This window comes from Lissotriton helveticus, chromosome 11, assembly GCF_964261635.1.
Source record: "Lissotriton helveticus chromosome 11, aLisHel1.1, whole genome shotgun sequence".
NCBI lineage: Eukaryota > Metazoa > Chordata > Amphibia > Caudata > Salamandridae > Lissotriton > Lissotriton helveticus.
The window spans coordinates 647,076,298-647,103,344 of NC_136072.1; the positions used below are offsets into that span (position 1 = coordinate 647,076,298).

The 27,047-nt window shown below is 50.7% G+C and overlaps 1 protein-coding gene across 8 annotated transcripts in view; it reads left to right on the forward strand.

The window, feature by feature from the left end:
- Positions 1-4,873: 4,873 nt before the first annotated feature.
- The window catches only part of LOC144791723 (disintegrin and metalloproteinase domain-containing protein 9-like), a 2,314,109-nt gene continuing 2,291,935 nt past the window's right edge, over positions 4,874-27,047 (forward strand). For 4 of the 8 annotated variants that reach the window (XR_013602453.1, XR_013602452.1, XM_078666491.1 and 1 more), the window contains exon 1: positions 4,874-5,044. Coding sequence is in view for 5 of the 8 variants with exons in the window: in XM_078666491.1 (XP_078522617.1) it covers positions 4,969-5,044 (76 nt within the window). In the remaining 3 variants the exon portion in view is untranslated. The remainder of the gene's footprint in view (positions 5,045-27,047) is intronic. The other 4 variants (XM_078666489.1, XM_078666493.1, XM_078666488.1 and 1 more) reach the window with 3 other exon arrangements.

A 27,047-nucleotide genomic window follows, 5' to 3' on the forward strand; every position in this document is an offset into this window, starting at 1 on the left:
TCAATGCTCACCGTGGACTATAAAGTACTGAGCAGGATTCTGGCTACGCGACTGTCGGCTCATATGTGTTCCCTTGTACACCCGGACCAGGCTGGCTTTATCCCCACACGGAACACCTCTACCTGTATACTGCGCTTGCTACGAGTTATGGATGTCGAGGGGGAGGGTCGTCCGACTGCGGCTGTCCTCTCGGTGGATATCGAAAAGGCGTTCGATAGCGTGGAGTGGCCGTATCTGTTTGATGTGTTGCGTCGGTTCGGGTTGGGGGACGGCTTCGTCCGCTGGACACAGCTGTTATACGCTTCCGCTACTGCTAGGGTCCGCACGGGCCGTACAATATCTGCGGCGTGTGCGGTGTCGAGGGGTACTAGGCAGGGCTGCTCCCTATCCCCGCTTCTGTTTGCCTTGGCGATTGAACCACTGGCGGCGCGGGCGCGTCAAGGGCGGCACTATGAAGGGGTACTGCTGCGTGGTGTCAGACACCACATCTCCCTGTATGCCGATGACCTCCTCTTATACATGGCTGACGCGACGGCTTCGGTGCGAGGAGCGCGGGCCTTGCTCCGAGAGTTTGGCGACCTATCGGGCCTCCGTGTTAATTGGTCCAAGACCTGCCTGTTCCCCCTCACTCCCCGGTGTGCACAACCCGCGGAGCTTGGGGAGTTGCGCTGGGAGTCGGAGTGTATGCCATACCTCGGGGTTCACATCTATCATACCCATTCGTCCCTGTATGAGGGAAATGTGGGCAGAGCGCTGAGAGGTGTCAGGGGCAGTATTGGATTCTGGCGTACCCTCCCCCTGTCTGTAGCCGGACGAATAGCCTTACTGAAGATGGTGGTCCTCCCGCGCTTGCTCTATTTTTTCTGCACACTACCGGTGCGGATCCCGCTCTCCTTCTTTCGGACTTTGAGGTCAATGGTGATAGGATTCATATGGGGCTCTGGCAGGAGGCGCGTGGCTCTCCCCACCCTACTTCGATCGTGGGAGGAGGGAGGGCTTGCTGTGCCGGATTTTGAATGGTATTACCTCGGGCACAGCTGCAGTGGCTCACCCAGGCGGTGGCGCGGGAGTTTCGGGGTCCGGACGGCCCGCAGGACAGGATTGTACAGCGCCATGTCCTGTCCTTTATATTGCTCCAGCAGGGACTTCGCCTGACCAGTTGTCTCTGGAGGAACGTACCTTCCGACACTGCTGGCTTCGTAGTCAGAAGCGGGCGGGTATCCGCGTTCCGTATGCGCCGGAGATCCCCTTAGGCATGTGCACGGCCTTACCGCACGGCGGGGACTGGTCGGGGCTGGCCGCTTGGGAGGACTGTGGGCTACATATGGTAGGAGACTTGTACAGGGATGGTGTCCTGCTGTCGTTTTCCGACCTCCAAGAGGGGTTTGATTTTCCGAGAGGCGACTTCTTACTCCATGCGGCTTTGGTCTCTGCGATCCAGAGACGCTGGAAGATGGGTCGGGCGGAGCTGCCTACATCTTTGGGGTGCCAGTATGTTGTGATGGCGGCTGGCACCTTTAAAGCCGTTACGTGTTTGTATAGGAGACTGGCGCTGGATGACCCCCCCCCCACTGGATAAACTGCGAGAACGCTGGGAGAAGGACCTCGGCCGACAGATACCGGAGACAACGTGGCCCCAGTTAGTGCGCCGGGCCTGGAAGGGCACGCGCAACGTCCGGTTCCAATTGGTTCAATACTTCACACTCCATAGAGCGTACTGGACACCGGCCAAGATCCAACGGGTCTTTGGTGGGGCACAATCGGCTTGTCCCCGTTGTAACTCGGAGGGGGCTGATTTTGGACACATGTTTTGGGCCTGCGCGGGGCTTGGTTCATACTGGGCTGATGTTGTGGCCTGTCTGAATGAGGTCACTGGACGTCAAGTTGAAACAGACATGGGAGTTTGCCTCTTACTCTGGTTCCCGCATACCCCGGCCTCGAAGGTTACCAGTAAATTCATCGACCTGGGGCTGATCCTGGCCAAAAGGGAGCTCACCCTACACTGGAAATCTAGGGGGGATCCCAGCTTCCTGAGATGGCGGGGGTGTTTCCAGCAATGGGCGTCTAGTGAAGGGACTCTCCGCTTACAATTGGCCAATCGCGCAGCTAATGATAAGGCACTAGAAACAGCCAGGGCGTGGTGCGCGCTAGTGGCAGAGTTGCAATCAATGTCGGAGGAGGCGGAGGATAGTGAGGCGGAGGCGCAAGGGAGCCAAGGGGAGGAGATGTCAGCGGGAAGGGCGGGGATATCCACGGGGGACACTGCAAGCTAGGACTGTATTCCGGTTGGCACTTACGGAACTGGAACATCACACCCGGTGTTGTGGAGACGGGATGGGGCTGCATGCGCGGACTTGCATGGCGTTTAGAATCCACCTGGGTGGGGGAGCTGCAGTCTGAGTACTAAGGGGAGTCGCCTGCAATTTCATGCTGCGTTATGCTGCACCAAGGGACTTAAGCCCGAGGCACACTGACATGGGGGGGTGGGGGTAGAGTGGGTGGGGGTAAGGGTGACGGTAGGGTATTGATATGTAAGGCGCATTACTTGAGACATTGATCTGAGTTTTGTTAAACAGGAGCCAGCAATCATTTGTTTGTTTGTTGATGTGAAAAATCAATAAAATTTTGTTACAAAAAAAAAAAAAAATTATAATGTTCTTGTTGTTTCTCCTTTCCCTTCGTGTAATTTTTTTTATCTTCTCCTCTTTTTCCCCCTGTCATTCTCTTGTTTTGTTTTTGGGAAAGGAGGGGGGTGTGTAGTATCCTGTAGCTAACACTGATGTGCATTGTAAATCAGTGTTAGCCTAACTAAATGTGGGGACTGCATCTCGGTTGCTCAGAGTGATGGAACGTTGCTACTTGAAGAGAGGCAGATATTCAGAGCCTGACCAGTGCTGAGGCTGGCCGCACCACTGAGGCTGGAGTGTTATACTTATTACTTAATAAAGTATGCTGATGTTCAATCTACTTGCTGCATCCTACTTCATTTCATCCTCCTTATAACTACCTGTACCTGACCCCCCACCCGAGATACCGAGGGAAGACCATAGGCATACCTATTATGCCAAAACAGTGTTGTTTATTAATTTTTAAGTGCCCCAAGCACCAAAGTAGAGTTTGGACACAATTTGCATTTTAAAAGCAGTCCTGCAACACAGGGTTGCTTTTAAACTGACCTCGGGTTTCAGCAGTGCACACATGCAAGTGTAGAAAGGGCTGCTGGCCTCTAAACTGCTGTGCCCTATTATAAACTAGGGACTTAAAGGTAGTTTCAATCCCCCTGCCCTATTAGATACTAAGGGCCAGATGTAGGTAAATAGCATTTACCGATTCGAAAATACAGGGCCCATAGGAATGAATGGCAATTACTGAATCGGTAAATACCGATTCGATAAAAGGGGGAAAACATTGAAGGGTGGCACGGTGTCACTTTGACACCCTGTTACACCCCTCAATTGTGTATGGGTGCACATGTTGCAGACATACATGCCCTAAGGGCATGTATGTCTGAAACATGGAAATGAAGCAATTTGCATAACATTGCTTTTTGGGGTGTTTTCGTTATTTACCACCAACTTGTAGTTGGTAGTAAATAACGAATCCTAACATGAGATAAGCACTCATTTAAGTGCTCCCTACATTAGGAATTCATTATTTTACTGAATCGGTATTTAAGAAATCGGTAATTTACCGATTCCTTAAATTACCGATTCGGTAAATTACAGAATCGTTAATTTCGGCCCGTACATCAGAAAAGCCTATTACCGGTTGGTAATGGCCAAAATGCGTTAATTCCGGCCGATACCGACCGGTAATAGCCTTCCTACATCTGGCCCTAGGACCTTATAGGGGAGGTCATACAATCCTAGGGGTACCCTAACCGACAGTGTACCCTAGTTTATGTAGATGTTTTCACTGTATTCTAAGTGTGTCTTCAGAATAGACCTGGCCCTGGTTAGGCAGAGCCCAGGGTCTGTCAGTCAATTACCACAAGGAAAAATGTTTGGCGTTCCCAGGATGACTTTGCAACAATAATGATTTATGCTGAGATTTAATTTGATGACTCAGCTATTACTACATGGGTACACAAAAACGAGTACAGGCCAGAAGTGAGACTATAGGCTTTAGTCCTAATTTATTTTTTGGCCTGTCCCTGTTTTTGCCTCTCAATATCTGGTCCCCCTACTCCAGGGGCCCTGAGTGAACTCCATACAATACCTACTGGTAGCCTAACTGCCTACATGGTTGCTGTCCGTATGCCCGCCACAAACTACAGTGGTGGAATGTCCTCCAGTCCAGCCAAGAACTCCCTGGAATACACTCCCAAAATAATCAGTCCTGCTCCATGCCTAAGGCTGCACCAAGTCCGAAGCACATATCTGGGCTTTAAGCAGGACACCAAAAAAACTCTAGCTGATATCTCAAGCAATAATAGTCCCTCAAAATAAGAGCAGTCAATTAGGGTGAATATTCATATAAATTAATAAAAATTACAGATTCTGAAGACAAAAAAGGGTTTAAAAAGGTGGCATAGTACGAGAATATGTAAGCGTATTCAAACATTTTAGAAGAGGAAAGTGGGTTGTTTCAAAATTAATAGGAAGAATGTATTTCACCCATTGACCTCTATTGGAGTAGAGGCAGGAGACAAATTGGGAATCTGACACTTGATTCGGGTGGCTATTGGCAAGTATGGACGTTAGCCCGCACTCTGGAATCTTCTCTCGTGGAGGTGATGAGTTTGGAATTAGTAGGAAATACAACGGTTTATCTCTGGGTGATCTGTAGAGGAAACTTCCAAGACAAAATTATGTACACTGGCTGTGCGTGCGTGCGTACGTGACGGCGAGCTGCTACGTTCGTACGTGACGGTGAGCTGCTACGCTCGTCCTGTACCCTGATCCCCCGCCTTCACACAGCAGGGCCTCTAGTTCTCTTGTTCTCTTACCGGGCTACTCGTTTGATAAGATGCGTTTTCTGGTGGAGGACCTGCGTGTGTGTGTCGCTCTCACACTAGTGCTAATACTACCTTTTTCTGACCAAGGTTGGTGTGTGTTTTCACTTGTTTCTGAGAAAGTTCCGGCTACTGTATTCGGCAAGCTTGTTGTGTTGAAATGTTACCGTGCCCTTTCAATGTGCGTTTGGGTTTTGTTGGTTGTTTTGAATAAGGTTAAATGAATGCAGACATTGTTTACTACAGAGATCAGGTCAATTTTATCGATTCCAATTTGACCCCAATACCCCCCCCCCACGCATTATTTAGTAAATGCATTAGGGTTCCCCTATGTGATTAATAAGAAGCTTTTTTGTCGTGGGTTGTAGCTTGCTGAGTAGTGGTACAATATAAGTAGGGCTCCCGGTTTTATGGTGTTTATTTCTTTAACGTTTCCGTCTGTATTTATCCATATTTATTTTTTGGCCATTTTATCTCTATCCATATTTTTTTGTGTATGAATTAATTTGTAAAATGTACATTTCCATATTTATTTAACTGATAGACATACACTCGTACTTTGATGTTTGTGGTGATTTAGCTATTTAAGCTGCCAAATATTACGCAACATTACATTCACTAAATAATAGCGTTATACCACAAATGTTTTGAACGTTTCCGTCTGTATTTATCCATATTTATTTTTTGTCCATTTTATCTATTTATCCATATTTGTTTTGTGTATGAATTAAGTTGTAAAATGTACATTTCCATATTTAGTTTACTGATAGACATGCACTCATACTTTGATGTTTGTGGTGATTTAGCTATTTATGCTGCCAAATATTACGCAACATTACATTCACTAAATATTAGCATTATACCACAAATGTATGTTGACAGATGTCATTATTAATAGAAACTTTATCCTGGTTTTAGGTCTCGGCCTGATCCAGCGCATCTGGTGGCCTGCCCAAGACATTTAGTAGCTGCTTTTAAAGTGCTACCAAAACAGCCACCAGTTTACTGTCACGTGCACAAGCGTGCGCGTGCATCCCTAGCGTGCTTTAGCGCGTCATCGCGATCACTTTCACAGTGATCGCGGTGACTTTCGCTTTCACGGCCGCGCAGCGTTACTTTTACTGCCGTGTAGCCAATGCTTGTTTGGTTAGCCTGTCTCTGCTCATGTTAAATGATTAGTTTGGGTTACTTCCTATAAGCCTTCCCAGCCGCCTTATTATTCTGCTTGCCCATGACTCATCTTCCCGATCTCCCGTGCCTTGCCCAACACCATCTCACCACTCCCACTTGCCCTCCGAGGTCGCTGCGTTCAGTGACCTCTTTCCGCTCCACTGTGTATTGATTTCCCCACCCCCCTTTTGCAGTTTTATACAAAGCGAACTCGGCCCATAGGTATTGGAGCGCTACATACATTTTTTGGGAGTGCCGGCATCGTTGTGTGCATGCTGAATTGTCTTCACAATCAATGTTGGAGGGCGTTTCGACAGACCGGTAGATTGAGGTCTTCTTTAATTGTCGGTGCTTGACATTAGAGCGTGGGTTTGCTGGCAGAAGCCACTTGAAAGCTCAGACTCTGTCTGGAGCTTTCCGTGGCTCCGCCTCATCTACTTAAATTGCACAGGATGTTCCAGACTTAACAGAGTTCTTGTAAACAGGCACCTACGACAGTGCACACTTGCAGCAGCAATAACACACGTTGTTTACAGAATAGCTCTAATAAGTGACAGCTCACAATGTCCCACGATGATAGGTGCATCTAATGTTTCACAGTCGGCAACTCTTGTAAATGTCCCCTCAGGTAACTTTGTGTGATGTTGATTCTCACATGCCATTGCCTATAAACAACCCGTAATGTTTTAACTTCTCCCTCTCTGTCTAATGTCACATGCCTCCGCGCCTCTTCTAAACAGCCTGTGGAAATCAGCCCTGCCCCAAACCACACGCTTGCATAAGAGCTACATAGTGGCAGTGGCAGCAGGGGCACACAGTCGGAGCTGCCTGGAGGGGGAGCGACCTACCAGGAGGGTCAGGGGTCGCTCACCTCACCGCGCAGCATCCGGCATATATGGGGAGGTGGGAGGGAGGAGCAGCTGGGAGGCGGGAGCAGCGATTGGGCAGTGGGCAGTGCCACTGTCTCCCCCTCTTGTGCCTCGTTTTCTGCTCTGTGCCACTCGTCCCCCCCTTGTGCCCCATTTTGCTTTCTGTACCACTGTTTCCCCGCCGCTGTGCCCCCTGCGGCCCCGCCCCCTGCCCACTCACTGCTCCCATCTCCCAGCTGCTCCTCCCTCCCACCTCCCCATATATGCCGGACGCTGAACAGCCGCGCAGCAGCCGCCCGCAGCGGGTGTGCCGCTGGCACGCCGAAGGCACGCCTAAGGCAAGCCCGTTTGCGCCCGTCCGTGCCTGGACCGCGCCCAGCGCCAGAACCCCTGGACCCCGCGAACGCCATGACACCAGACTCCACTACGACGCCAGCACCCTCCACGCACTCAACGCCGGCCAAAACCACACCTGCCTCCAGGCCGCCCCGAAACGGACCCACGGGCCCTTCTCCTGCCGCACCTGCAGCTTCACTTGCGACAGAGCCACCAAACCTCCAAGGACTGGACCCAACCACCTTCGCTGCATACTCCTCAACACCCACTCCGCACGCAAACACACCGTCGAGCTCTGTGATCTGCTCAACACCTCCGCCCCAGACGTGGCCTTCCTGACTGAGATCTGGTGGTACGACTCCTCGGCGCCCGACATCGCCATAGCCATCCCAGACGGCTACAAGATCACCCGCAGGGATCGCGCCAACGGAATCGGAGGAGGAATAGACATCGTCCACAAGTCTACCCTCAAGGTCGCCACTCACGCAGACGACACCCTGAACACTGCCGAATACCTCCACTTCCGGATCCACACTGACCCCAACACCACCCTCAGAGGAACACTCATCTACAGACCCCCCAGACCCCGGGCTCAGTTTAGCGACTCCATCGCCGACCTCGCCAGCACCCACGCACTCGCCTCCATGGACTACATCCTCCTCGGGGACCTGAACTTCCACCTCGAGAACAACAACGACGCCAACTCCGCCACCCTGATCGACAACCTCGCCAACCTTGTCCTCCGACAACTCGTCACCGCACCCACCCACACCGCCGGCCACACGCTGGACCCCGTCTTCTCCACAGGCACCCGCGTCGCCTTCGACCACACCACCAAACTCCACTGGACCGATCACTGCTGCATCCATTTCACCTTCAAGAAACCAACCACGCACCACCGCACCCAACAGCTGCCATGCTGCTGCTGGAGCAAAGTCACCGAAGACCAGCTGATTACCACCCTCGCCCAGAACCCACCCGCCGACCCCACCAACCCAGACGCCGCAGCCTGCAACCTCAGACAGTGGATCGATGACTGCGCCAACACCCTTGCCCCGCTCAAGAAACCCTCCAACAGCCATGCCAGCAAGAGAGCCACCTGGTTCACCGACGAGCTCCAGACCTCCAAACACGCATGCCGGAAACTGGAGCAGATATGGCTCCACGAACGCACACCGGACAACCACGCCGCCCACAAGGACGCCACCCGCAGACATCACCACCTCATCAGATTAGCCAAGAGATCCTCCTTCAAAGACCGCTTCGATAACAACGCACACGACAGCAAGGAGCTCTTCTGCATCGTGAAGGAACTCCAACCCCAGCACCAACGCCAACGACATCCCGCCCTCACAAGAACTGTGCGACTCACTAGCCATCTTCTTCCACTGCAAGATCGCTGACATCCACGACAGCTTCAACACCACGACCACCCCGACTACGCCAGACTCCACCTTCCCTGTGAACACTACCAGCGCCAACCGCCTGACCTCCTGGTCCAACATCAACGACGACGAGACACGCAAGGTCATGAACTCCATCCACTCAGGATCTCCGTCAGACCCGTGCCCACACCACGTATCCGTTATGGTAAACAGGGTCAACCCAAAGAAAGTCACTGGGACCTGGGTATAAAGTTTTTTATATAAAGAGGTGTCCCAGACTGGGGGAGAGGGAAAATTGAGGAAAAATTGTATAAGATAAATCAGAACAACTTCGAGAGTCCAATGTTATTTATTCACATAGTACTCAACCTTATTGTTAGGTATACATTGCATAAAGAATATTCATCAATACAAATTTGTGCCCAAAGAAGGAAGGGTGGGGGAAGGGATGGGTGAGTGTGTGGTGAAGGGATTTGTGTAGGATGAGAAGGAATTTTTTTTATTTTAGTGCAAGTCAAAAGTACATTATTTACAGATACATTACTATAATGGCTTCCCATGGGGGCCAAACAAAAAGTGCCACAATCGGTCAAGTGAATTATGTAACCAAGCTTAAAAAAACAAGCTGTATCAATCTTGCTAGGGGTAGAAGCTGGTATCGAGGGGGATAGGTGGTCTACATTTCGACCCTGATTGGCATAGGGTATTTTCCCTTACAAAACGGGTCTTCTTCAGGACAGGGAGGGACAGTTGGGCTGGTTTCCTGGCAAGCGTGCAAATGGACGTGCCGAAGTGTCCGATTTGTGCCTTCCCGTGTTACGGGTCGCAGGCCATTTAAATTAGTCTGGATGCCGCCAGGGGCTGCCATCAATGAATAGCCGGAAAATCCCGGTCGTTTGTATCGGTGTTGTGTCCCCGTAAGGTGGATTGCATGCTGTTCAAATTATAGCCAGCGGCTGGTAAGTCACAGCACCAATACAAACGACCGGGATTTTCCGGCTATTCATTGATGCCAGCCCCTGGCGGCATCCAGACTAATTTAAATGGCATGTGACCTGTAACACGGGAACGCACAAATCAGACACTTCGGCACATCCATTTCCACGCTTGCCAGGAAACCAGCCCAACCGTCCCTCCCTGTCCTGAAGAAGACCCGTTTTGTAGGGGAAAATACCCTACGCCAATCAGGGTCGAAACGAAGGCCACCTACCCCCCTCGATACCAGCTTCTACCCCTAGCAAGAATGATAAAGCTTGTTTTTTGAAGCTTGGTTACATAATACACTTGACCGATTGTGGCACTTTTTGTTTGGCCCCCATGGGAAGCCATTATAGTAATGTATCTGTAAATAATGTACTTTTGACTTGCACTAAAATAAAAAAAATTCCTTCTCATCCTACACAAATCCCTTCACCACACACCCACCCATCCCTACCCCCACCCTTCCTTCTTTGGGCACAAATTTGTATTGATGAATATTCTATATGCAATGTATACCTAACAATAAGGTTGAGTACTATGTGAATAAATAACATTGTACTCTCGAAGTTGTTCTGATTTTTCTTATACAATTTTCCCACACCAAGTATTCAACAAAGCAGATGCAGCCATCGCACCCTAACTACGGAAGGTCATCAACATCTCCTTTGAAACAGCGACATTCCCGGAAAACTGGAAGCACGCCGAAATCAACAACCTCCTCAAGAAGCCCAAGGCGGACCCCAAGGACCTCAAGAACTTCCGGCCCATCTCCCTGCTCCCGTTCCCGGCAAAGGTCATCGAGAAAGACGTCAACATGCAATTGGCCCGCCACCTGGAAGACAACATCTTGGACCCGTCCCAGTCCGGATTCAGACGAAACCACAGCACCGAGACAGCCCTCATCGCCGCCACAGACGACATCAGGCTCCAACTAGACAACGGCGAAACATCAGCCCTCATCCTCCTGGACCTGTCAGCCGCCTTCGACACGGTCTGCCATCGCACTCTAAAGACACGCCTCCTAGAAGCCGGAATCCAAAAGAAGGCCCTTGACTGGACCACGTCCTTCCTCTACGGCAGAACCCAGAGCGTCCGCCTCCCACCCTTCTGATCCGAAGCCACCGACATCATCTGTGGCGTCCCCCAGGGCTCATCTCTCAGCCTGACGCTGTTCAACGTCTACATGGCCCACCTCGCACAAGTGGCCCGCCATCACAACCTCAACATCATCTCCTACGCCGAGGACACCCAGCTCATCCTCTCTCTCACCAAGGACCCACACACCGCCAAAACCAACCTCCACGAGGGAATGAAGGCCGTCACCAACTGGATGAGGAGCAGCAGTCTGCAGCTGAACTCGGACAAGACGGAGGTCCTCATCCTCGGACCCACCCCCTCAGCCTGGGATGACTCCTGGTGGCCAACCACACTGGGAACAGCCCCAACACCCACTGACCATGCACGCAACCTAGGATTCATTCTCGACTCCTCCCTCTCCATGTCTAAGCAGGTCAACGCTGTCTCCTCCTCCTGCTACAACACCCTCCACATGCTCCGCAGGATCTACAAGTGGATCCCGACCGAAACAAGAAGAACAGTGGCACAGGCCCTCGTCAGCACAAGACTGGACTACGGCAACACACTCTACGCAGGAATCCCAGCCAAACACCTACGACGACTACAAAGCATCCAAAACGTCTCCGCTCGACTGATCGTCAACGTCCCCTGCTGTAGCCACATCACCCCCCATCTGAGAGACCGACACTGGCTCCCCGTCGACAAGAGGATCACCTTCAGGCTCCTCACCCACGCACACAAAGCACTCCACAACGCCGGACCAGCCTACCTGAACAGCAAACTCAGCTTCTACACCCCCATCCGCCAGCTCCGCTCCGCCAGCATCGCACACGCTGCTGTCCCCCGCATCCAACGAACGACCTCCGGCGGCAGATCCTTCTCCTACCTTGCCGCCAAGACCTGGAACACCCTCCCTACCCACATACGGCAGACCTAAGACCTACTCTCCTTCAGAAGACTCCTCAAGACCTGGCTCTTCGAGCAGTAGCAGCACCCCCCCCTCCTCCCCATAGCGCCTTGAGACCCTCACGGGTAAGTAGCGCGCTTTACAAGTACTCTGATTGATTGATTGATTGACTCATCCCATACCTCCTACTTCTATTATGTTCTCCCAATTAGCACTTTCTAGATTCTTCTCTCTTCTATCCTTCCATTATCCTTTTGAACCAAAATAACAGACTTGCATGTCCACTGCTCTAATGAATTGGTATTTTCCTATACTAATTCACCACTAATGCTTTTGAGTTCCGGAGTAGCGTGCTACTCGCCGAAAAGCGCTTTGATGCCTCATATGGGGTAGTAAGTGCTGTATAAGTGCAATTACAAAACAATAAACATATTAACATACTGCTAGCACAGTGCTTGCCGTAGTAAAGTAGATGACCTTTATTATCATTGCAAAAGAAAATACTACACACTGTGGTGAGCTTTCAGTTACAGGGTTCTACTAAACACAGCCATGGGACTCTAGCCAATTTCCACAGTTCTTTCATAGGTACAGCGTTCTGTAGTGGTTGCTAAGGTTCCCATACCCCTATGGTATTCTAGTATAGTTGCTACAGATCCGGCACGGGTGTGAGTTCACTATGTTGCTTATGCAACCAGGTACTAAGTTCACTAAAGTGCCCAAAATCGATTCATATCTTGCAATAGCATATTTTAGTTTATTGGGTTTTTGGTTCAGTGGAGTGAGAACCCTTGTCAAGCAGAAACCGCAATTCCTGTCAGGGTGAAACACAAAAGTCACTAAATTATCTTGTGCTTAACCATCTGGTAGCTTGGCACTAAAACAGTCAGGCTTAATTTAGAGACAATCTGTTAAGTATTTATGCAGCAATCATACAGTAATAAAGTGAAAACACAGCACAAGAAAAACCTCACACCAATTTAGAAAAATAGAGAACATTTTATTAAATAATTTGACACCAGAACAACAAAAATCCAATCAGTAGACCCTGAGTTATTAATTTTTCATGCCAGACGGGGACAAAGTCAAAAGTTACTGCCAACCGCAATGTAGTGTGGTTCAGGTACACAAGGTGGATTGGGCCTGGACTCCTCTTACCTTTGGACTTAATAGAAGTTTGGAAGAAAAATGTTTGAGAAGGTAAAATTTAGTGGGACAAGGCAGCCGGTGGAGTCCGAGGAGGAGGTGTAGTTGTTGGGAAGCCACTGGTCAAAGCCACAGTGAAGATTCCTATGTTCGGGCTTAGTCTCTTTCTTAGGAAGTTGAAAATCTTCAGTGGGATGAAGCTGTAGGCTGTAGCTGATGAGGGCTCCAGGATGCCGGACACATTTCTCAAGAGCAGCCACTAAACAGGAATTGCTGCTGTGGAGAACAACATAGTGGTACCTACCACAAATTCAGGCTAAACGGTAATATGCCTGGTTGTGGATCAGTAAGGTCCTCGTCTTCAATCGGTTCTCAGAGCACTTTTTGATGGTAATTTTCTAAGTCCCAGTTGTTTTTTAGGTAGTTTGGGCACTTTTACCACTACTCACTTCCAAGAGCTGAGGAATGAGTAGGCACCAATTGGTGGGTAGGACTCACTTCAGACAGGGTCCAAGTGCGGGTTCAAGGTTGTTGGAACTTTCTATGTGCCTGTAACTCAGAACATTAGGCTAGCCAACTAGCTTTTGAGTCTCTCTTGTAGTTCTAGAATCAAGCAACAAGGAAGGCATCCAGTAGAAGGACAGACCTCTGAGGGGACAAGGCAGGCTTCAAGAGGCAGGGCAGTCCTCCGGTAGTAGATGGCAGTACTCTGAAGTACAAAGAAGGCCTCAAGCAGCAGGACTGTCCTCTGAAGTACAAGGCAGTCTTTCTGGGGGTCTTCCGTAGGTCCAGGAGTGAACTGCACAGTGGGTCCTATTTTTATACCTGGTGCCAGCTTTGAAGTGTTATCTTACCGTGTTTTCGCATAGCGCACGTACACCGAACAGTTTCATGGTGCTTGGAGAAACCCAAGGGAATGTCAACTAAATATAAGCAAAATATTATAATTTTGCCGAAAAATCAGGTTTTCAGTACTTTACTAAAAGATTGGTATCTGTTGACTTATCTTATCTTGTAAGGAAAGGCATTCCATAGTTTTGGGTCAGCTACTGAGAGTCTGACCCCGCCCGAGCATTTACGTTTGAATTTGGGAACTGATAGTAAGCTCAGTGGGCCAGGGCGTAGGGAACTGAAGGGGGTATACTTCTGAATCCAAGAACGAATAAAGGAAGAAGGGCAATTACTATGCAAAGATTTAAAAATAATGCAACAAATCTTGAAGGTTATTCTTTGTTTAATGGGTAGCCAAAGAAGATTCTTTATTGGAGGGCTAATATCACAATCATTAGGTTGTTTATGAATCAGACGAGCAGCCTGATTCTGAACTATTTGCAGTCTTCTAATGAGGCCTTTCTGAAGGCCAAAATAAACTGATGTTGCCAGCACTAGGGCAGTAACAGCCTGAACAAGAGACTTGGAGGTAAGGAATTTGGCAATTTTCTTTATTCTCCAAAATATTAGAAAAGATGTTGTAATTCATGGACTGTTCCGAATCAATAGCGATTCCAAGGCTTTTTACCATTTTCTTCGGGAGGGTCCTAACTAGGCAGACCAAAATTGCTCAGTCCAGTATTCAAGCCCATTTGTGGTTATACTAACCTCCATTTTGTCTGTACTTAATTTCAGCTGATTGCCATTCATCCACAAACAATAGCAACAAAAGAGTGACTACATAAGTAAAATACACAATGAAAGAAACACTCAGAAGTTGTTAAAAGGACCCTCACTCACCAACCTGGTTGGTGACATGCTTCATCATTGGGTCCCCACCGGATCAGCCGAATGCCGTTCCGGTGTGCTACGACGCCTGCAATTGCAGCGGAGCGGGTTGTGAAATTTGTGCAAGTGAATAAGTGCAAGTTAAAAAGTAGCCAAATACTCCCTTCAAAACTTTATTTCTAGGTGATTTGGGTACTAGTAAAAACAGGTGACGGACCAATACTAACTGGACAATGGGGTTAGGAGATCCGGTAAAGTAAAAGAAATGGTCGACATGAACATGTTTCTGCTTATCAATAGCAATGTCTGCTAAGCATTCATCAGGACCTAAGTGTAAAGTGGGACCATGGCGGTATACGCGCGCTAAGGCGTACCCTAACCTATGGTCAATTCTAAAAGATGGGAACTCACGGTTTTACCATGTTGATAGTTCTTTAATCAGTCAAAACTTGTGGTAAACGAGGAAAATGCTCCATGGAGCTGAAACCGGGGCCCGTCTGGGAGTTTTCCCACAAGACAGGATCTCGCCGGGTGCCTAGTTGAGCACGGTCCGCTCCGGATTCATCCACTCCTGAATGAACATCATAGTAGTGTGAAAATGCTCCTTCGACTCATGGGAATTATCTAGTTCAAAAGGCAATTGTGTATCATCCGTGTAGTTCTACATTTTACAGTTAAGTTTAGTGAGTGCATAGATAAAAGGGACAAATGTAGATATTAAAAAGGTGAGGAGATAATGAAGATCCCTGAGGTACACCGCAGTGTAGATGAACCATAGAAGACATGAACCGAGTTAGGCGGACTGCCTGAGTTCCATCTCCTAAAAAAGAGACAATTCATCGAGAGACGTGGAATTAGCTTCTAGAATTTCCTCCTCACTTATGGGTCTGGAATTTACTTCTACCCTGCCCAGGCTGCAATAGGCCTAGGGTGACAAAAGACTGTTGGGGAATTCTTTGTGAGTATACTGAGGCAAGATTAAAATGAGCCAGCGGAAAAAACCCGGAGAATAAGAGTACAAAAAAGAGACAAAGAAAAATTAAATAACACAAAATGATGCATTTAATGGAGTGTACATGCACACTTTGGTTCATTGTCCTTGTGAAAGCGTATTTTATAGCTATATGCATTGCACACATGCAAGAGGTAAAGGAAAGGGGTATATGTGAGTGCAGTGAACCACAGTGTGTGACCACACTAAATTATATGCATTAGTGTTGTTATATATTATTTTTATTTGTCAGCTTTTGTGCTCCCTTTTTTCTCAGTTTTGTTTGTTCTCCCTTCTTAGTCTTGATTTGCAGCCTTTGAAAAGCTCCAGGCCTGTTTGCCCTCATAGGACAAAACACATGCAGGCTGCACAATGACAATTTGTTAACAGAAGATGAATGAATAATGCTCTCAATGTATTATTTAACATCTTATATAAAATCTAACTTGAATCACACATATTCCTCTCTGTTACCATTTCAGCATGCCTCAAAATTGACATACATAATTTGACACTTTTAATCATTTAATAATTTTGGTATGTGCATCTATTTTTATTGAATATTATACTAAATTTGGCTAAAGGTCTTTTACCTAGATTGGATATTTAACCGTAACCAGAAACCTGTACCACTTTGTTTCTAACGAAAAGCTGGGTATTCTAGTACTTGTGTGTAAACATTTAACTTAATTTCTCTCCTCCCATAAACATTTTAGTGACACAATAGCAACACTGTATGTGAGGGTATGTTACTGTTTACAGAGGAATTTAATACTTTTTTTTTTGTTTAAATTTGTTTATTGGGTTTTTGTGTACTTTCGATAATCAACATATCAGTAATCATGAAATGCAGACAATCCATGACCATAGTTACATAGTCTCAGGTATCGTCGCTTAGTCTCCTTCCTGCCTCAGGGAGCCCATGTCACACAACCGCATCCCACCGTGTGTTCCAGTAGCAGCCACCTCTAACCACCTCATGGGGTCCCCAATATGTCCCCAAGGGGGGGTCAGTACTGTCCGTGGCGTGCGACCTACTGTTGTCAGCGAGGTGATGAACTCATGATGTGGCAGTTGTTATGTGGGTGTCGCACCGAGTAGTGGCTATGTCGGCGTGATCCGCAGGTGTGTATGGTGTTGTGTCGCTGTTATCTGTATGTCCTCCCAATGGACCCAAAGGTGGGGGGGAAAGGGTCCCCCCGATCCAAACTTACTAACTCTTCCAAGAACTTCGGGATGAACTAGGTAGCAAGGGGGGGCAGAGTCTGGGGGGGTGAGCGGAAGGGAAAGGGTCGCTACCTCGGGGGCACCGTGGCGGCACTCCTGGATCGCGGAGATCGGTTGTGTGTGAGGTGTAATTGACTCGCGTCCGATCACGAGTGTTGCGGGGGTACCACTACTGGCGGTGATCCGGTAGGGTTCGTAGCCGTATCATGGGGGTGTGGGGGCCGGAGTGGCTAGGTGTGTCTGGGACTGTGAGACCATGGGTGATGCATCCCGTCGTGTCGACTGTGTAAATTTGTACATCAATTGAGCCCACTCTAAGGATATGGGGTGTCTGCGGTGTCCCCGTACCTCCTCCTCTCGGAGTATCTCCTCCTCTGCCTTGCCCCACTTATGCACCGCACCTATCCATGCCGCTTCCGGTGGTCCCGTGGGGGACCTCCAGTGCATGGCTATTCCCCGTTTCGCCAGAAGGATGGCCAGTGAGAGGAATCAGTTCTGTACCTTCTCGGTTTTCCGTCTGCGGAAGATCCCGAGCGCGCATGCCTCCCATGTGGTCATAGACGTTATGGCCGTGACCTCTGCAAGGGTTCGATGGACCGAGTCCCAGAATCCCCGGAGTGTGGGACAATCCCAGAACATGTGTCTGAAATCCGCTCCTGGGGTATGACAGCGGGGGCACTCAAAGTGAGTGTCGGGGAAGAAACGCTGCAGGCGGCTCGGTGTGAGATATGCCCTGTGGAGGACGTTGAATTGTATGTTACGGAATCTGGCGTTTCTGGATACTTTTTGGGGTACTCCAGGGCCGTGCTCCATTCTTTATCGTGGACCACTCTGCCGATGTCCGTCTCCCATTTCTGGAGCAGGGGTTGGAGGGATGGAAGGAGTAGTGACCGTACCGCCTTATAGAGCCAAGATACTAAGTGTCGCCCTACCCCCATGTGTAGAAGCGCATGGATCACTGGATGTGGTTTGGGTTCCCCTTCATCCGGATTCCAAAATCTACGACTGCTGTCTATTAGTTGCCTATGGAGTAGAAATTATCCAGGGGGGAGATCGTATTGCTCCATCATTTGTGCAAATGTATTTAACTGTCCGTCCTCAAACAGAGACTCTACCTCTGTGACCGACAACTCTGTCCAGACTCGAAGCGTTCCGTGAGTGTAATATATATCACCACGCGGAAATCCCACCAATGGCAGCAGGGGTGAATATGGCGGTTGTGTCTTGGACATGCAATGGATACGCATCATACAGGTGCGGGCTATAGATAATTGTAGTGGTCGAGTCCGTATAGGTTTAGTGCCCGGCAGCAGCATTCGGTGGATTGCTGGTTGTGGCATTGGGCCATTGGTTGTGATAGTCTCTCCTATGTGGCGCCCTGCCGTCCAGTAGGACAGCCATTGAAGTTGGGCCGCCAGAAAGTACGCCTCGAAGGCCGGCGCTCCTAGTCCTCCCTCCGATGCGGGCAGGTAATGTAAATGTAATGTAATGTAAATTGATACTTGTAGAGCGCACTACTCACCCCCCAAGGGGTCTCAAGGCGCTTGTACGAATACCGCTGTGGAACCCATCCTGGCTTTCCCTGTGAGGTGTCCACTCCTGGGCACCCCCAAGGTGGAGGCCAGGCATCCAAGCGCTGTTGGGGCCGTTGTGGAGATTAAGCAAGCTATTGCCCAGAGTTGCAGAGTGGGACTCATGATTAGAATAGGCACCGAGGCGAGAATTATCAGGTCCGAGGCATTATGAGCCCAAGACCCGCCGAGGCGGGAATCGAACCCTGGTCCCGGGCTAGACCTCTGCATCAGGGTCTGCCCCTCTAACCATTGAGTCGACCTCCGCCCCACACCAGCTCTGTCAGGAGGCTGTTCAGTTCTGTAAAGAACGAGCGTGGCGGAATCACCGGAAGGTTCACGAAGTGATATAGGAGCCTGGGGACCATGACCATTTTCGCCAGTGCCACGCGGCCGATAGGTGCCAGCGGGAGCATTTTCCAGAAGCTGACCGCCGACCGTAGTCCGGCCAAGGCCTTACGATGGTTTCCCTCATACATGTCTTCTGGGGTGTGGTACAACCGCACTCCCAAGTACCGGGGGGCTTCAGCGTTCCATGCTAGCGCCCGAGTGCCTATTTGGGCTTCGAAGGGGGCCATGTGGGGGCTCAGCGGGTATAGAGAGGATTTCCCCCAGTTAACCTTAAGGCCTGAGGTGACCGCAAACTCCTCCAATGTCCTCCAGATGCAGGTCAGATCGCCCGTAGCGTCCCTGACATAGATTAAAAGGTCATCGACGTATAGGGACACACAGTGCCAAGTGTGTGCCAGGGGGATACCCCAGTCCTCGCCCTCCCGACGCAGGCGTATCGCTAAGGGTTCAACCGCCAGGGCGAACAGGAGGGGTGACAACGGGCACCCTTGTCTGGCCCCTCTTTCCACCCTGAATTCCTGTGATATGTAGCTGCCCATCCGGACTCTGGACGTGAGCTGTGTGTAGAGGAGCCTGGTGTATGCGGTCAGGCTTGGGCCAAAGTTGTTTTTTCTGAGGACCCCGAACGGGTATGGCCACAGGAGAGTATCGAACGCCTTTTCAAGGTCTAATATGAGGTAGGCTGCGTTGGGGAACCGTTCACTCGTCATGTCTTGAACATGGAACAGTCTGCGGAGGTTGTGGGATGTGTTGCGGTTTGGCACAAACCCATTCTGGTCGGGGTGGACCAACTGGGGCACGACCTGGGCGTATCTTTCCGCCAGCATCTTACCCAAGATTTTGCAGTCCGAGTTGAGCAGTGTAATCGGTCTATAAGATGACGGGAGCTGTGGGTCTCTGTGTGGTTTCAGGAATGAGACTATTACCGATTCCCTAAGGGATCGTGGCAGGGTTCCCGCCACAAGTGCGTCATTGAACACGGTAGCTAATCGTGGGGCAAGGAGGGCCGAGAACGCACTGTAGTATTCAATGGGGAAGCCGTCCAGCCCTGGGGCCTTATTCCTGGCTAGTGCTCCTATCGCTACTTTGATCTCGGTCGGTGTTATTTTCCGGTCGAGCTCCTTCTGCATTTCTGGCGAGATTTGTGGGATTGGGAGCGTGAGGCAGAAACTGTCTGTCGCTTGGGTGTTTTGCTGGCTCGGGGCTCGGTATATATGTGAATAATAAGTGTAGAAGACTTGCATGATTGCGAGTTGGGAGGTTTGGAGCCGGCCGTGCTGGTCTATAAGTTCCGTGATGGGGTGCAAGTCGGGCTCTTGTCTAGCTAACCAGGCCAGCAGGGTCCCTCCCCTGTTGCCCTCCCGGTGTACCCTGGCTGCATATTTCCGGAAGTTGTATTTACGCAAAATCCCTCTGTGTTTCAGCGTATTTTGTTTTTGCCTCAGCTATGCGCTCTTGGGTCGCTGCGTCGCGATCATCCGCCTTTAGCAGGGTAGCCAACGCGCCTTCTGCATCCTGTAAAGTGCATTCTAGGACCTTGCGCACCCCCACCACCTGTTGTATGCAGTGGCCCCTCGCTGTCGCTTTGTGTGCGTCCCACTCTATGAGGCTAGAGGATGCGGACCGTGCGTTTAAAGTGAAATGTTCTTGCAGATGTTCCCCATGATCGTGTGTGAATATCTGGTCTGTGAGACACTCCCGAGGGAGTTTCCACGTCGGCACTGGGGGGTGGGGCGGTTTCCATCTAAGGGTCAGCACGTGAGCGTCATGATCTGATAGTACCCTCACGAGATAGTCTGCGTGCTGTACTTTAGTGAGCAGAACTGCCGAACAGAGGAATCTATCGAGACGCACTCGGAGGTCGTGCGGGATGGAATGGAATGAATAAAGTTTTGTAGTGGGGTGCAATGCTCTCCATGTGTCAGTCAAAGTCCAGTGTTGCACCCATGCATTGAAAAGTTCAGTTTGTTTGTGAAGCGGTGAGCGCGGCGGCGGGGGTCGGGAACGGTCAAGGGCGTATCTAAGACACAATCATAATCTCCTCCCGATATCCAGGGGGCGTGAGTGTGGTGTGCCAGTGTTTTCGTGAGGCGAGTCCAAAATACGTGTTGTTCTACATTAGGGGCGTAGATGCTGCCTACTAGGATTGGCTGCCCATCTAATTGACCCTCTAATAGTACATAGCGCCCCTCCTTATCTACCACCCTGTTCTGCTCTCTAAAGGGTACGCCCGGTCTGACCCAAATCAATGTCCCCCTGGCAAATGCAGAGTTCCCTGTGGCACATACTATGCCCCTCCATTTTTTCTGAAGCCTCCCAACTTCTGTCGGCGTCAAGTGGGTCTCTTGCAGGAGGGCTATGTGGGCCTGCTGTCTTTTCAAATATGCGTATACTGCGTAGCGCTTACTTGGCGTGTGTAAACCTCTAACATTTAAGGTGATGAATGTGATGTCTGTATTAGGGATTTTCGTCATGTGATGCTGCTAGATGTGTAGGACGGTCCTCCCGCCGCCCGCTGCCCAGGACCAGATCCATTCTCGCTTTCATAGTGTCCCCACACATGTGTAGTCAGAGACCAACCGTCCGCTCTCACTAGCGGGTCGAGAAGTAATGGGGGGGAGGGGGTAGAACCATAACAATGTCCGGGAAACAGTCCCAACAAAAAAGGGCCTAATGCTTGGCGCAATAAGTCCAAACCGTACATCTTGTACTGTCTGTAGTTCGTTTGATGTGGGAGGGCTGGGCTGCTACACTGCCGTGCAGGGTCTGGCCGCCCGTAGCATCGTGTCTCTGTGGGTGTAATCGCTGCCGCTTTTACCTTAATCGGTGAATCGCGATGTCCCCGTAGGTTAACCCTTCTGGGTTTCCTGGTCTTACCACAGTCTGTGCTTGCCGCTCTCAGATGAGTGTGTCCGCCGTCTGCGGTGTTACCAATGGCGGAGAGGCTGAACCGTCTCTGGATGTGCGGGTGTCACTCTGATCACCCTCGTCAGACGTAAAGATGTGGGGGCCCCGATCTTCCTCCGGGTCAACTCCAGTCCGCAGGACCTCCGTCGCCGCCTGTAGGGCCCTCCGTCGGTCCGCTATGATTTGCTCTAGGTCTGGGGCCCCTCTGGAGTTGGGAGTCGAAGGGCGTTTCATTTGTTTTAGGGTGACTTTTTTGGAGCGCAGCCTGCGCCTGCTGAATGAGGAGCTCGACGGCGGAGACCCTCCCTCCGACCGATCTCGGTTGTGATGGTCTAACCAGCGCCTCGCCTCCGCTGGGTCATTGAAGAAGTGTGTCGAGTCGTCCTGTATGATTTTGAGGCGGGCCGGAAAGAGGAGGGCATACTGTATCTTGCGTTGGCGCAGGGTTTGTTTTACCGCCTGGAATGTGGCACGTTGGCGTTGAACCGCTTGGGAGTAGTCAGGGAACACCATCACGTTCTTGTCCTCCACCCTGAGTACTTTCGCTTGTCTGGCCGCCCGCAGGATCACGTCCCTGTCTTGGCAGTGTAACAGTTTTAGCAAAAAAGGTCTGGGCGGGAGGCTAGCTGTTGGTCGCCGGGCTGGAACCCTATGTGCTCTCTCCACGGAGAAGAATGGTGTGAGATCTTGGGTCCGGGTGAACGTTTTTATCCATGCTTCAATGTACTGAATGGGGTCTGTCCCCTCCACTCCCTCCGGCAGGTTGAGTAGGCGTATGTTACTCCGACGGGAGCACCCCTCCAAATCATCCGCCTTGCGTTCCAAAAAGTTAACTTTCTCCTGTAGATCCTTGATGGCTTTTTGGTTAAGCTGGACTTGTGGTTGCAGTTCGTGCAGTGTTTGTCCCTCCTGGTTCACTCTATCCGCCAGCTTCCTGTGATCGTCTCTGAGGAGGGAGATGTCTGTGGCCAGTTCTCCAAATTTGGTCTCCATGGACATCCGGGAGTGTTCAATAGCCGCTAGGACTCTGTCAAGCTTTGCGGACATATCTGCCGCTTGCGGTGGCTCTCCGGTCTTTAGCTTGCGTGAGGGGCCCAGGGAGGGCGAGCGCCTCTGGGCCAGCGCCGGCGTCGTAGTCGGTATTCTCTGGGGTCTCCCCATTGATTTTGCGAGTGGTCCGCCGACTCGGGATGACTCACTGAAGGCACCGTGACCCGGGCACACCAGTGGGTCTCGCACCCTGTGGCAGCGTTGGTAGGGGGGTCAATCAACCCCGGTCACACAGTTTCTCTCAGTGATAATTGCCGTGGCCACTCACTCCGCCCCGGTGAACCGATTCAGGCGTGCCGGAGCTCCCCCCGTCGCACCTCCACGTGGGTCCGTTCCAGTGTTGCGCTCGCGCTGCCAGATGTCACTGGGTCCCCGCTTGCTCCGCACGTATCACCCGCCGTGCTCTGGGTTTTCTAGGTGGGTCGGGGGGCCGGGAGTGCCCGCCGCCGATGTGCCCTCACTCGGCTCCGTCACTCTGCAGGGGGGGCGGTCACGGTGGTCCTCAGGGGCTCGCCGATTGCTGCTCGGGCCGCCAGGGGTCTCTGTTCTGATGGCGACACTCGGGGGCTTCTCAGGAGGATCCCAGGTGCTCCCAGGGCCGTCGGTGTCAGGGGCGTGCGTGCCCTCCTGGCTGCCCGTCCGGTGTGTCCGGGGTGTTCTAAGGGGGCCCAATGATCGGGATCTCCGGCGTCGCCGCCCCCGATCCGTGGGTTCACAGGGCCCCACCGTCAGGTCCCTCCTCAACGCAGGCTGCGTGGCACTGTTTTCACACTGGCCCGCACGGCCGCCACCTCGTCACCGCACAGGCGCCCCACCTGGACTTCGCGGCCTCGAGGCCGTAGGAGCGCACTGAAGGTCGCTCCCAGGGGTGCCCACAAGCACCACTCCCTCGGCGACCAGCGCGCCTTCCCTCGCCGGTCCGTTGGCTCACCCGGGCGGATCCGGGAGCGGGACGCCTCGTTTCTGGCTGGAATTGGGGCAACAGCACCTGCAGGGCGCCCGGGGCGTCAGCTATTGCTCAGGAGAGCTGACCGCGTCCCCCGGAGGCCAGGCCCCGCGTCTCGGGATCCATTTTGAAGGGGTCTCCCCGGTCACTCCGGGTCCACCCGGGGGCTGCAGGAGCACATTGAAGGGTGCCTACCGGGGCGTCCGCAGTCACTGCTCTCTCGGGGGTCCGCTCACCCCCCCCCCCGCCCGCGGTCACACAACGCCCCACACCCGTTGGCTCACCCAGGCGGGTCCAGGGACGGGACGTCTCGTCGTCATCTGGAATTGGGGCGGGAGCGCCTGCAGGGCGCCCGGGGCATCGGCCGTCGCTCGACGAGGGAGTGCGGAGGCTGGGTCCCACGTCCCACGTCCCGGGATCTCCAGCTCCTTTAGTTGGGCGCCGCCATTTTGACTGAGTCTCGGCGGCGGTGGCCGCGGGTCACTCCGGGCTCACCGTGGCCGCGCGGACCCCCGCTTCAGCGCCGGAGGTGTGTATCGGCAATCATCACTGAGGCGAGGGGTGTTTCATGGGTATTTCGGCAGCATATACCCTTGGTGCACGGGCGGCCGACCGGAGCACTAGAAGAGTGCGTCCGCCATCTTGGCTGGCTCAGCCACGCCCACTACAGAGGAATTTAATACTTTTAAGCATATTTTATAAGTCCGTTTTAGATTGCTACTTTACCTTTAGCTTCTCCTTTTTAACCCCTTCCACGCTCATGACGAGCTGGGCTCGTCATGAAGTAGCCTGCTGCTACGCTCATGACGAGCCCAGCTCGTCATGAAAGCATGAGGATCCCGGAATCCCAGCACAGCAGGGGAATTCCCATAGCATTCAAGTGGTTAAGCAGTGATTTGGATTTAGAGCAGATGATGGACGGGTCCGGAACACTCTTAGAGAGCGACCGTCATCTTGACGCTCCAAGCCACGCCTGCAATTAAATTTTTTAACTTTGCCTCTCTACATCAAATCATATTCTGAAATTGTGTGTTTACTTTGTGAAGAACAATCTAAAAGACATGCTTTTTGGGAAAGAGACAGATTATTGTTATTTTCTTCTTAGACGAGTCAAATAGTTACTTCTTAGGCTTTCAGACTGTTCTACTTGTTGCTTAGAGAGGGCTAGATGCTTGTCGTCCTTTCTGTATTAAGGCCTATTCCCTGTGTTCCCTGCTGACCAGTATATCATCTTTTGTATGATTGTCAGTGGGTTTGGGGAAAAGAAAAGATAACCATTGCTCCTGTTGGATCTAGGTTGCTAAATTAGTGAAAATGTGACAGATTGCCTAGTCCACGTTAAGATTCCCAACCTAGCAGTGGAATCTGAACTTACTTTGGCTAAATTCGTAGATGTAGTAACCAGATTACAACTACTCGAACAGAACGGTCAAGCTACAACAACGTAGCTGTAAGCTTTTTTATGCTAAAAACACTCTGCTGAGACATTTTGGATATGCTTAAAACCTAACACCGTTTAAGACGATTACACAACAAACTTTGTTTAATGAAACCACAACATTGGTACTGAATAGAAGTACAGCATCTGGCCAGTGTAGTAAAAGACTGGGTGAACATTTGATAAACAATTAATAACTGTTTCTTCAGCTTAAAAGACTCTACACAGGAAAAAGTGTTGAGGATTGAAAAGCAATTGTGCTAGTTTGTTTTCTTTGTTTTTTGTTTTTACTATTTCGATTTAATTTCACGGATTATTCACAAATCATTTTGGGCCTAATTCAAAGGAAATACAGGTATGAAGTTAATAATCGTTTACAATTTAAACAGTTATTGTAGCGAGATCTTATTGTAGCCTGTTAATTTGCATTGTACCTAGATATCGCTAAAAGAAGCATCCACTAGAAAAAATATAAAAGCAGAAATTCTGGCAGACAAATTGTAAGATCAGAGAGTTTCCCATGTATAGAAATTAGGTATGTTACATCTGAAATTCAAGTTGTACAAATATTTGCATTTGAATTATTTAGCCTAGGTTATAACATTAATCTTTCTTGTGTGTATTTTCCTAGCAGTCACAATCTAGAATTCCTGGGTTTAACAGAGTTTACCATCCTCCCTACCCGAGAGACACTCTTAAAGACACGCCCTGAAGACTTCAGTTGCAGGAATCCAGTCTCCTGTCGTTTCTTGTCCCTCTCGCCCGTTCCCCTTCCCCCGGGAAGTTACTGTTGTGACAAGTTTTTAATATTCTTTGCCTTTCTGGTAATTTCTCGTGGGACTCGGGAAAATGCAACATCAAGGAAGGAACAAACCTGGAGTGTAGGTGGGTGACTAACGTAACATCAGGTGCATTGGCGTTGGGTTTTCTTACCAGCTCTGGTCCCAGGGACCCTTCAGGTTGAGGATGTAGATGTCTTCGGGAGTCTTGAGGGAGGTTGGGGGTCACCAGATCCCAGGTCAGGATTGCTGGGTAGACCTCCTTGGGTTATTAGGACACTCGAACTCGGGCTGTTGGCGTTTCTTGCAGAGTGGTACTGAATCGTGGAGTCGACGGAATCCAGATTCTGGAGGTGAATTTTTTAGCAAATCCGCTGCCCGCGGGAGACAGGAAGGTCGCAGGGCAGGTCCTTCTGGCTCTGGGGGTTGCTGGCTGCTAGATTCGCCGGGGTACTTGCTGTAGGTAGGTTGTGGATGGGACAGGCTGGTAGAGCTGGGGTCTAGGCGGTTGGTGTCCTCTCCACCTTCCTGGGTCAATACAGCTCTTTGGTCCTTCTTCTTTCTTCCTCGAATCTGAGGAGGGAAGGTTTAGGGCCGCCTCTAAATACTAAATTTAGGGGTGTTAAAGGTTTGTGTATGATTCCCTTCCTTGGGGTGGGTACACCCCCTGTTATGCCACCCTCCAGTGGGATGGGGCATGAGCCTCTTCCTAATTGGCTGAGTCCCCTCATCTTCAAGATGGGGGGGACTGAGATGTGTGTTTCACCTCACCTCCTCCACCTGAGGGGTGGGTTTGGCAGAGGTGGGCACACCTCTCTCCCTAGCTTGTATTTACCGCCGAATCTCCTGCCCAAAGTGGGGGCGAGAACCGGTGGGAGCCAGTTTCTGGGGACAGCATAAGTCAGGAATAGAATCTAAAGGCGGCAGGCCTTTGACACTTCCTCTTTCGTGGACCCAACCCATCCTAAGGGAGGAGGCGTAACACCTCTGCCACATATGGGCTTTGTCTCTGGACCCAGAGAACGGAGGCTGTCTACCCACGGGTCCAGAAACCTGTCTGGTGTGGCAAATGGCAGGCAGCCATTCAGGAACCACACCATGGTTCATCGATTTGAAGGGAGCACCTCTAAGATGTCCTATGAGTACATTTCCCATACAATCCCACACTGGCATGAGTGTATGTTTAGTGTGCTGAGAAGTTTGCTACCAAACTTTCCAGTTTTTATTAAAGCCATTATGGAGC